The sequence below is a fragment of the Ylistrum balloti genome, unplaced genomic scaffold, assembly GCF_031769215.1.
Source record: "Ylistrum balloti isolate Yb309-2 unplaced genomic scaffold, AGI_CSIRO_Ybal_v1 Utg369830, whole genome shotgun sequence".
NCBI lineage: Eukaryota > Metazoa > Mollusca > Bivalvia > Pectinida > Pectinidae > Ylistrum > Ylistrum balloti.
Window position 1 is genome coordinate 572953 of NW_026781993.1, and position 12947 is coordinate 585899.

At 34.4% G+C, this 12947-nt stretch overlaps 1 protein-coding gene across 1 annotated transcript in view; it reads right to left on the reverse strand.

The window, feature by feature from the left end:
* The window catches only part of LOC132545186 (uncharacterized), a 46774-nt gene extending 36337 nt beyond the window's left edge, over positions 1–10437 (reverse strand). Inside the window, exons 1-4 of the mRNA XM_060208863.1 lie at positions 10412–10437; positions 9593–9734; positions 8607–8729; positions 7586–7798 (exon numbers count right to left, since the gene is read on the reverse strand). Coding sequence (XP_060064846.1) covers positions 7586–7798; positions 8607–8729; positions 9593–9734; positions 10412–10437 — 504 coding nt within the window. The remainder of the gene's footprint in view (positions 1–7585; positions 7799–8606; positions 8730–9592; positions 9735–10411) is intronic.
* Positions 10438–12947: the final 2510 nt, after the last annotated feature.

A 12947-nucleotide genomic window follows, 5' to 3' on the forward strand; every position in this document is an offset into this window, starting at 1 on the left:
GAGTTCATGAAATATCCTGTACACAAGCACTGTTCTAGATATATATTGGGGCTTAAAGGAGTTCATGAAATATCCTGTACACAAGCACTGTTCTAGATATATATTGGGGCTTTAAGGAGTTCATGAAATATCCTGTACACAAGCACTGTTCTAGATATATATTGGGGCTTTAAGGAGTTAACGAAATATCCTGTACACAAGCACTGTTCTAGATATATATTGGGGCTTTAAGGAGTTCATGAAATAGCCTGTACACAAGCACTGTTCTACATATATATTGGGGCTTTAAGGAGTTAACGAAATATCCTGTACACAAGCACTGTTCTAGATATATATTGGGGCTTTAAGGAGTTCATGAAATATCCTGTACACAAACACTGTTCTAGATATATATTGGGGCTTTAAGGAGTTCATGAAATATCCTGTACACAAGCACTGTTCTAGATATGTATTGGGGCTTAAAGGAGTTCATGAAATATCCTGTACACAAGCACTGTTCTAGATATATATTGGGGCTTTAAGGAGTTCATGAAATATCCTGTACACAAGCACTGTTCTAGATATATATTGGGGCTTTAAGGAGTTCATGAAATATCCTGTTCACACTGTTCTAGACAAAGTGATATCTATATCAAATGTGTTTATATTGATATATATATATTTCAACACCCCCCCCCCCCCCCCCCAAAATAATAATCATTGCTGAAATGATGAGATGGGTACCAAACCTGAACCAAGTAATTTTTTCCCTAGAAGAAATTTTCATAATTTACTGAAAATCAATATTGATAAGAGCTGATGTAAATGCCAAATGGCAGGTGAATGAGACTTTTCACAGCTTTTCTAATTGCTGTGGTGATGACTTGTTTTTCATCCAGTTACCATCGTGGGAAATCTAACGCTGGGAGAAGGTGTGATCAACCATGTGACAGGATGCTAGCTATAAAGGGAGGCCACTCTTATCCTCTGAATCACAGTGCTGTGGGCAGGACATCAAAGTCAACACCATTACATGGTAAGTCAAACTATTTCACCTAACTACAACTGCTGTGATAATTGACAAGAAATTTCACTTGTATATAATTTAAACTATCATGTATTTTGTTGTTAAGACTGAGTTTTATGACTCTATGTCTTCTTCAGTTTTATGATGTTAACCATTTCTGTATCCTATGTTTTCATGGGGGTTGAATTTCCTGGTTTTCCAAAAATACATATTTTCATTGGTACACTATTTTGTAGTTTAATCACGCTCATGAAATCTGCTAGTACTATAATCTATGTCAACGATGATTATTTGTAAATTATTTTGTTAAAAAAATATTTGCGGATTAAGAGTACCCACGAAAACAACAACAATAAATTCCTAATGAAGATGAATTATTTTGCAGTATATGAAACCTTTCCTCATTTCTCGAATAATATGCTACAGTACTTATTAAATTCCATGCATCTATTTACAATCACATGTTTTTATATGAAAACAAGAAAACCTTTTTTCTTCGATAAAAAGTAAATATATTTGTAGTAAACTTTTTATTTTCTGTTCTATATAAGTATGGATTTGCTATATTATAAAAATTTCCATCAGTCAATAACAAGTATTTGCTAGCACACACACAACATTTATTGTGTGTTATGGCAATATAAACAGTTTCTCAGTAAACACATACAATATCATAACAAGACATTTCAGTTTATCTATCTGAATTTTCTACAATTTCTGTTTTCAATTTCGATTTTAACTTGATTTAAACTAAGATAAGTTATTCATTACCAATACTTACAGATCATTAATAATCATTTTGATGGTGTTCTGACTTAACCTCTACCATTTTGACCTGGTTTTGGACATCATAAGGAATGAGAGAGGAATTTGGTCTATATTTACAAGGCTTAAAATTCCACTTCTTTCTGGTTACCTTATTGATGGGTATAGCAGTCGAATACAGAGCTAAACGCAGATATTATCAAAATAACATGCGCTTTTTCTGTGATAGAGATATGTAGGAATTGAGAAAGATGGAGGTTCACTACTCTATAGTCAGGTCTTTTATAGACCGGAGTCAGTGATACACTGGTGTCCTATATAGAAAGGTATTCTACACATGAGCCTGTGATATACTTGTGTCCTTTATAGACAGGTATTATAGGCCTGTGTCTGTGATACAAATGTCCTTTATAGACAGCTTTTTCAGATCCGAGTCTGTGATACACTGGTGTCCTTTACAGACAGATATTATTGACCTCCATCTGTGATAAACAGTTGTCCTTTATAGACAGGTATTACAGACCTCAGTCTGTGATACACAGTTGTCCTTTATAGACAGGTATTACAGACCTCAGTCTGTGATACACAGTTGTCCTTTATAGACAGGTATTACAGACCTCAGTCTGTGATACAAAGGTGTCCTAGATAGACAGGTATTACAGACCTCAGTCTGTGATACACAGTTGTCCTTTATAGACAGGTATTACAGACTTCAGGCTGTGATACACAGTTGTCCTTTACAGGCAGGTATTACAGACTTCAGGCTTTGATACACAGTTGTCCTTTATAGACAGGTATTACAGACCTCAGTCTGTGATACACAGTTGTCCTTTATAGACAGGTGTTACAGACCTCAGTCTGTGATACACAGTTGTCCTTTATAGACAGGTATTACAGATCTCAGTCTGTGATACACAGTTGTCCTTTATAGACAGGTATTACAAACTTCAGTCTGTGATACACAGGTATTTCACAATGATAGACTTTACAGCATGTCTTTCTGTAGGATGATACTGGTTATACTTATGAATCTTTACATAAGAGAAAATATCCTTTCTATTTTATATGTAAGACACATTAATCTACTGGAAATATGTTTAACTTGTTACAGAGACATGGAGATGGCAGCACAGTGACAAAACCTTTGATAAGGATGGCACTGAGGTTTTGTAAGATGGTCATTGGTGATAAATATTCCAATGAACATTTCGCATCACCCAGGGCTGTCTGAATAACATCATTTTTCAGTGCCTGCCCACAGTGGTCACTTGGCTGCCTTGACAATGACATCACATCCAAGCATTTGGTAAGATAAGTATATATGTATGCAACACTCAAACACATTGGCATTGAAAAAATTATCAAAGACATTATGTTATACTATATAGCTAGCTGTTATTGAAAAAGTAAAAAAAAATCAAATTTCATTAAAATGAGATCAATTAAATGAATTTGAAATAAAAAATTTGCACATTTCTGATTTTCTCTTATATTGCTCCAGATATCAAGTTATAATTATGTGATTCTGATTGATCTGTCAAACACCAGATTAACTGAACATAGTTGGATAAAGATTTATGTTTATAAATATAAGTATTACTCTGAATCATGTACCATTTAATTCATGCCAAACAATTGTAAATAACCTTGAAAAAATTAATACAACGGCATTGGCTTCTTGTCTTTAGCAACACTTAATATCGTAGATGAAATTTACATGTGTCTTATATTCTTTTAAATTATTAGGATCAAACCATTGCTCATTCCTGCTAAATACTGTATATCAAAGTTTTTGGGCATTTCTAATTTTGCAAATTTAAGGAACTCTTCAAAATCGCAAGAAAAAAAGAAGAAAAAATAAGAGAAAAATTAAAATTGCAAAATTTGCATGTTTTTATCATTTTACTGTGGACATACCTACATGCACATGACAACACATTTTAGTCATGAATATTTCTATACTCATCAAGTAATAGTTGATATGTAATTCTCTTATCTAGTTTTGACTGACTGGTCAGTTAGGTCTCCAGTTCTTGATATAATCTACACTGGTATACATAAAAAGTCTTCAAAAGATGAAATTGCAAAAGGAACATTTTAGGAATTTTTCAAAAATTGCACCGTGCAAAAAATTTCCCATGATACACTAAAAGTTATCCTGCTATACATATTAACAGAAATTCAGTCTTCTGGAAGTCTTCTAAAATAATTAAACTATTGACAACAATAATCTAGTTATAGAAGATTTCTAGTAAATAAATTTAATTTGCCAAGGAAATTTAAAAATAAAAAGAAACAATCATTTTTCAAACCAGAACAGACGAAACACCAAGAATAAAACAGAACAATTATATGGTGAAACCAACAGTAAGAAATAATATTTCAGTAGTTCTAATATCACCTGTCTCACTATATGTTTTAGTCAAACTAATGTCACCAGTCTCACTATATGTTTCAGTCAAACTAATGTCACCTGTCTCAGTACATATTTCATTCAACCATATATCACCTGTCTCATATGCTTCAGTCAACCCTGCATCACCTTTCTCACAATATGTTTCTGTCAATCTAATGTCACTGGTATCACTAAATATTTCAACATTATATCACCAGTCTTACTGTATGTTTCATTCCACCATATATCAACAGTCTCACTATATGTTTTATTCCACTATACATCACCTGTCTCACTATATGTTTCATTCAACCATATATCACCTCACTATGTTTCAGTCACCCCAGCATCACCTTTCTCACAATATGTTTCTGTCAATCTAATGTCACTAGTCTCACTATATATTTCAACCTTAAATCACCTGTTTCACTACATGTTTCAGTCAACCTTAAATCACCTTTCTCACAGTCAACCTAATGTCACCTGTATCTGTATGTTCCTGTCAACCTATTGTTACCTGTCTCAGTATATGTTTCCTTCAACCTAATGTCACGTGTAAAATGCATTTTTGAGAGACCTTGTGTGTTTGGTGTACAATGCTTTTGTGATAAGACACCCTGTATGTTTAATTAAGCATGATTTTGTGATGAGACAACTTGAAAATTTGTGCATACATGGCTTTTGGTGATCAGACACTGTGTGTGATTGGTGTAACAGACTCTGTGATCAGACACTGTGTGTGATTGGTGTAACAGACTCTGTGATGAGACACCAAGTGTGTTTGGTGTAACAGACTCTGTGATGAGACACCATGTGTGTTTGGTGTAACAGACTCTGTGATGAGACACCATGTGTGTTTGGTGTAACAGACTCTGTGAAGAGACACCATGTGTGTTTGGTGTAACAGACTCTGTGATGAGACACCATGTGTGTTTGGTGTAACAGACTCTGTGATGAGACACCATGTGTGTTTGGTGTAACAGACTCTGTGAAGAGACACCATGTGTGTTTGGTGTAACAGACTCTGTGATGAGACACCATGTGTGTTTGGTGTAACAGACTCTGTGATGAGACATCTTGCATGTTTAGTGTAACAGATTCTGTGATGAGACACCATGTGTGTTTGGTGTAACAGACTCTGTGATGAGACACATTGTGTGTTTGGTGTAACATACCCTATGATGAGACACATTGTGTGTTTGTCGTGACAGATTCTGTAATGAGACACCTTGTGTGTTTTGTGTAACATACTCTATGATGAGACACCTTGTGTGTTTGGTGTAACATACTTTGTGATGAGACACCTTGTGTGTTTGATGTAACATATTATATGAGACACCTTGTGTGTTTGGTGTAACATACTATATGAGACAAATTGTGTGCTTGGTGTGACATATTATATGAGACACATTGTGTGTTTGGTGTGACAGACTCTGTGATGAGACACCTTGTGTGTTTGGTGTAACATACTATATGAAACAAATTGTGTGCTTGGTGTAACATACTCTGGTGAGACACATTGTGTGCTTGGTGTGACACACTCTGTATTGGGACACCCTCTGTAACATATCTCTGCAATGAGATATCTGTGATTGGTATAACATATCTCTGCGATGAGAAACCTTGTGTGTTTAGTGTGACATACTCTGAGGAGACACCTTGTGTGTTTGGAGTAACATACGCTCTGATGAGACACCATGCGTTTTGTGTACCATGTTTTTTTGTGATTAAACATGTTATGTGTTTGGTGTACCATATATTTGTGCCAGATACCTTTCGTGTTTGGTGTAACATTCATTTGTGAGACACCCTATGTGTTTTGTGTTCACAAACTTTTATTCTCTGACACTCGGTTTATTTGACATAACATTCCTTCGTGTTAAGACACCTTGAGTGTTTGATGTAACATGTTTTTGTGTTGAAAGATGAATATCTTTTGTGTAACATATTTTTATTTCGAGACACCTATAGTGTGTTTGGTGTATATTAGATGTCTCAGTGTACAGTGTCGAAACTGAGGATCTATTACATCATTCATATAATGGTGACTGTCAACCAATCAAATAAAGTTCACAAATCATGTGACTTCAACATCAATAAATCAGCGATCAGGAACAAGACCTGAAGATCATAGAAGTGATGGTAAGTATTGTGTTATGTTCATTCATAATACAAGTGATATTAGGGCAGAACCAATTTAAGTACCTATTAGTCCCCTACTAGTGAAACATGGGGAAGGGAGAGGGGAAACCATAGTTTTTCTCTCAATTTGTCTGTCTGTAACAAACACTGTCAGCACTATAGTGGCTTCATTCTTTGAAGGATTCTCATCAAACTTCATAACCAAATTCAGAACCACAATAACTTGGTAATGATCAAATTTCAGGGTTATTGGGTCAGAGTCAAGGTCACCTTGTGAGATAACGTCAGCACTCTAGCAGCTTTATTCCCTGAGGCATTCTCATCAAACTTCACACACTTACAAAGCATCAAATTATCTAGGACAAGTTTGAGTTTCAGAGTTGTTGAGTCAAGGCCAATATTACTTTTTTTAGAAATTCTTTTTCAGCACTCTCGCAGTTTAATTTCTTATGGGAATTTTATCAAACCACACATACAAATAACTATGCATAATACCTTGGACAAGTTTGAGTTTTACTGTTGTTGGGTCAAGGACACCATTACTATTTTTAGAAAATAATTATCAACGTTCCAGCAACTTCATTCCTGTAAGGATTTTGATAAATACTTCACACACTTAAAAATCACCACATTATTACACATTGGTGATGAGACTTTTCCACTTGTTTATTGCATTTTTCCATTAAAATCAGGAACAGACTGATTTCTGTTTTCCAAATAAGTAAGTGTAAAAGCTTGTGAGGGCCAGTAGGGGACATGTTTTGCTTTAGCAATACTCAGTATACTTATTTTAATGGCAATCGTATTTTAGATTTTTCACAAGGAATTTTTTATGCTAAAACATGACTGCACTACTTGCCTGCTCTGCTTATAGTTTATAATAACAGTTATTGTGAATGCGCAAATTCCTGATTGCTATACTTTGTCTAAAAGTGATATTGTGCTGAAATTTCATGGCACTAAATAAAGTACGTTCACAGGAATTCCTACAACTTTTTTTGTCCTCTTTCTAATGCATATCTCTCATTCATCACTAACTTAAGGACTTCTTGTTAAGTTAGTCAACAGGATTGTGTATCAACTCTAAGACAAGATATTATAAACAGCCTTTATTAGAAATTGATCAAACTTAATTTGTGAGAAAATAGGTAAAAATAATAACATTTTCTTTTTAAAAAATTTGGATAGTTTATTTCATATCTCCAAGACAAATTGAAAAGACAAGTTACATTAACAATACTAAATGTTCTATTTTACAGATTTCCTACAATCCCTACCTGTATTCCCTGAGCAGTAGATTTCAAAGCAGCTTCAAAGTGTTCCATGTTGCTTGGCGATACATCCCCAAGGTCTACATGACGACATTGAAGTCTCGGTGGGATGGGAGCTACAGTCCAGTTCCTCCGGCGAATTTGATCATCTTTGGGAAAATCAGGCAACTTCCAATTAATGTCCAGGTTTAACTTCTTCAACTGGCGATGAATCAGCATCTTTTTCAAACAAGATCATTAGCAGTGAAAGATCACTGAGGTTTTCTTGTTTTTTTTTTGTTTCAGTAAAATTTGGAATGCAAAAGTTCAATGGTCATTTTTAATAACAAAATCCACAAAATAAAAGTAGATACTGTATTTCAGGTCTTTTTTCTGTGTGCATTACACTTTCGCTTTTTTCTCAAGAAATTCCGAGTACGAACATTGCAATCACAAAGATATCATCAGACAAATACACGTAGCACCAATAACAAAAGAAATAAATAATGACCTACTGACCACGAAATCACTAATCATACAAACTGACTTTCATCATCAAAGTTTGTTTAAATGTATGTTGTATTAAAAATTGTTCAAACCGCCTCCCAAGTATTTCGTTGTTACCAATCAGAAGATAGATGATAATTATTATTGCGAAAATTATATCATTGAGCATACAAAATTGCGATGTAATTGAGGTAACACATAAATATGATATATGAAAACTGGAAAAAATTTTCATTCACATCCACACATTTCATTATGTATAAATACAATATAACTTATTTATCCTTCAATAAGCCCAGGGGGCCAATATACAAGTCTTTACTCTTTGTAAACCAAAAAAAAAGTAGGGGAGGAGGTGAGAGAACGAAAAAAAAACATTAAAAAAAAAACAAGTAAAAATGAAATGTAAAATGTTTCATGTATCAGAAATTGTAAAAATAAATCTAAAACAATATCGAGCTGATGATGAACAACTTATATGTAGTTGTGTGATGTATTATAGTTTGTACTACTGACTGTAAAACTTTTTGATGTATATTACCTTGTCCACTGCATGCTGAAACTCCCGTACCAACTCATCAAGAAATTTTACAGCCTCCAGTGTCAGAAGAGCTTTGAAGGCAGTTTCAAGCTGAGCAGGAGGATCGTTGATTTCTACACCAAGCTGAAACAAACAATGATTACAAAATTGACAAAGAAGTGGTTAGGGAGCACCAAAACAACAAGTTACCATGGTAACTGAAAAAAAAGAAAACCTAAAAGAGCATGGCATCAAAGACTAGTAGAATCATGGGAGATCGAGTACAACATATATCACAGGTGATATTATAGACTCATGGGCTAACAATTTGGCAACACTGCATATATAACAGGTGACACCAGAGACTCACATGCAACAGGTAACATCAGGGTATTATAAATAACAGGTGACATCATCGTCTCATAAATAACAGGCGACATCAGGGTCTCATAAATAACAGGTGACATCAAAGTCTCGTCAATAACAGGTGACAAATCAATAGTTGACTCATGACTTACATAATGTCCCCGATCGTTACAGGTGATATCAAGGTCCCACAAACAGTACTCCCAACTCATCCAATATTCCTGGGTCAACCTTACATTCACCAGGCACTCAGTTATCAGTAGTTTGCTCAATCATGACAACTTTTCTTGCATAAAAGGTAGGTAGTTTTCAGCTTAGATACACTTATTATTGGTAACATAAAGTGATTTCATTTCTGTGTACATCTTTTATATTCCAAATGATGCAAAGAACGTCATTACAAACAGGTCACGATATCTCCTATTGCAGACAAATAAATGTACATCATTCAATTTGTCCACAATCTTGTACTGACACCCAGAACCAGAAATTAAATAATTATTTGATGTCACTGATAATGTAATCACTGCTTAGAATGGCCATCCTTCAAGTTCTAGGGGTTATGGTCATTAATGCTGTGCAAAGATTATTAGTAATCATATAGCCTGGAAATGGCTACTTTACACCACTTATCAAATTACCTGTTCAACTGACTGCTTCCATGCTGCATTAGCACTCTGAACAGGTGCAAAACACTCTTGTTGTTGAGGACTGGACATAAACTTGTTCCTCACAAGGTGGCCCTGAAGAACGTGCAACCTTTTCATAGTGTGAAACTGCCCTCTGTAAAATCATCAAATATCATGGAGGATATAATTTCCATCGACTTTGTGGGTACTCTTTATCCAAAATATTCATATGTTCATAGTCAATTAACTATTCAAGTAAGTGTTTGTAGAATTCTGAAGTATTAACTTTGAGATAAAGTCAACTTTAGTGACCATGAAATGGTTTCTTTCCAAATCTGTAAAATTTGAGCCCACAAAAAATATAATTTTACAAATGTATCATTTAAGTTTGCAGACTTGGCATCAGAATTCTAATATTCATCAATTTCACTACTTACATGTAGCTATGCGAGTCTGCTTTATCTTAACATATACTGCACTTATTTTGTTTGTTTTTGTTTTTGTCAAGTACTTGTCTCTTAAATCTCAAATTTCTTAGTTGTGGCACTGTGTCCTAAATGCAGACACGTAATAGCTTATACTGAAATACCAAACCAATGATAAATCACAAACAATGATAAGGAACAAAACATTACACAACAATGTAGTAAATGTAGCAGCAATAAATGTATTTAATTATAACTAAAAAATAGCATTTTTAGAAAAAAAACCCACAAAACTTCCTCGTCATTTTGTTGTAACAATATTCAAAAGTCTCAAGTTGACATGTCTGCTTTCTACATAACTGCTCACTCATATAGCATACACTGCAGAATAATAGGCGTTTGTTACCTATCCTTTTGGCAGTATGCCGACATTAGAGGATATTTAAAAAATTGTTTGTAATTTGTTATCAAATAAAACTAAAGTTATCCTACCAGAACGTTCCAGCAATTTATTCTACCGATTGGATGATCTCGGATTTCTTTTAGTGATACGGGTGCGTTCGATTCATGCCTCTGTTTTGAAGGATAGTGATAATTCTTTACTTTCAGGGGGTAACATGTTTGATACAAGCATACTAATCTCCCTCCCGAGAGAATCATAAACAAATAATAACAATCAACAATATATACTATCTACTCCATTGATATACACATGCAATTTAAGAAAAATAGTTTGCCTTAAAATTAAAGTCAACATCCATGTAAACATATAGTAATGAATTTATTAAGATAAATAAACTATATGCCTGTGTTATATCCACTATGTATTTCACGAAATTTATACGTTATCACTGCCTTTCGACCTTCAACAGACGAGATGAGATAGTAAAGTGAGTTGAATGGGTAAATAAAGAAGGATAAGTAAAAGTATAGGTGGTAGAAGGAGAACGGGATAGCGACAGGGTCGACTGTTCCGGTGATTAATATCGATTGTACAAAAGATACAAGAGTGAATAACATCTTTAAATAAAAAATTAGATAAGATAGGGTGAGTCAAACAATAAACCAAACTACAAGCTATTTCGTCCCTATGGGATTTGTCAGTGATGCTACATCATACAGCTGTTTCGTCCTTCTAGGACTCGTCAGTGATGCTACATCATACAGCTGTTTCGTCCTTCTAGGACTCTAGTCTAAGCTGGGAGGCGACTGAGAGAAATCCGAAACAATCGAAACCTTTCCGACATTCTTCAATATTTTTCAACAACACTTTTATCAACGAATTATTTGTAAAAATAGAAGAATAATCAAACAAATCAGCTTTCTATGGACGAACTCTGTATGTCTATTTGCTCTATTAGTCCGCGTTATAGGACGTAACTATTTTTGTTTGCTTCTCATTAGTCTCAACTTATTCGCTATGCCTATATGGTTTCATGTCATTATGCATAAGAACGGTACCAACTCACTTGTCTTCAACGTTTGCCAAAGAAGTGATATTTATATAATGGTACATAACTTTCATTGTGTATGTTTGTTTCGTCAAAAGATAAGGTCAAATATACTACATCTGAGAATTAATTAAAGAAGTATGTCAGATTCGGCCTAAATGCTAATCATCTGCTAAAATATCCAGGATATATAATAGTGTCACATTGAACAGTATGCACTAATACAATCTTGGCACACAACGCACACAAGTGCCAACCTTTTGGAAGCTGAATATAATTCATTACCATAATTGATACAATTGTGTACTTTCACCTTAAAATCGAAAAAAAAAACTAGATGAAAAACGTTAAGGGTTTATGCTTTCAATTTTGAATGTGGAATGAAAATGTGGACATTTTCTATATCAGTGCATTAGCACAGACAGTAAGACAAGAGGTCCTATGTGTAGGACAATAAACGGGTGATTGATTTTTAAGGAAAACGAAAGACCTCCGTCGTGTTATTGCGAGGTACGTGATCCTAGCTATTGACACCATGATCTTTTCTGTGTTATAATATTTAACGTGTGTTTCATTATCAACATCATTTCACTGCTTTTTAATAGAAAATTATAAGAGTAGGCGTCGCTTTATCCGTGGTGACCGTTCAAAGGAAACTTTCATAATACTATACTGAGGAGTACTTCGTGAAAAATAAGTCCAAATCAAAGAAGAATCAAAAATACCAAAGACGAGAGAGAAAAAATGATCGAATTTCTGGTTGACAATATTTTCTTCGAGTTTCAAGATTTTACAGTTTGAACTGTGTTGACTTTGGATTGACTTGTTTTGTATTCTAACGAGGCTGAATTAATTGAAATACTTATAAAAAAGGTAACGAAGACATTGCGAAGTCCTTCTATTTCACTTTCAAATATATTGATGTCTTGCTTTTTTAAATAACAAGAGATTTATTGACCGCGTCCATTTGTATATACCCACCAGAATGCACCAGTTTATTACTTTTATTAGTCATGTTCAGATCGACAAAGGATATGGTGTTAAAGATTAAGCTAAACGCTCGCTTAACCTCTTTAATTTTGAGAAAATAAAGTATAAGTACGCATTTTATTCGTGTAACCAAGCTATATGATAAGAGTGATGATTTTAATTTTTCAATTTCCTTACTGTGACCGCCCCCCCCCCCATTTCTGGATAGCAACATCCCCTGAATCCCAAACCTGTGTTATTTACGAATATCACAGTTGATTCGATATTCAAGGGCCCATTCTCATTATTATGGTTTTCGTGCACGTGTCAACTGACGGACAAATGCGTAACGCATGGTTTAAATAAATGAAGGTTGATGAAAATCATGGGGAGTTTTATCGTTGCCATAGTGATTTTATTGAGAAATATTCCATTTCTTTGTGCGATATGAAGCTGGACGTATTTCATGCTCGTTAGTTTGCCTTTTGGTTCCGTTGTCGAATATCTTGTTCTCATTTGAGG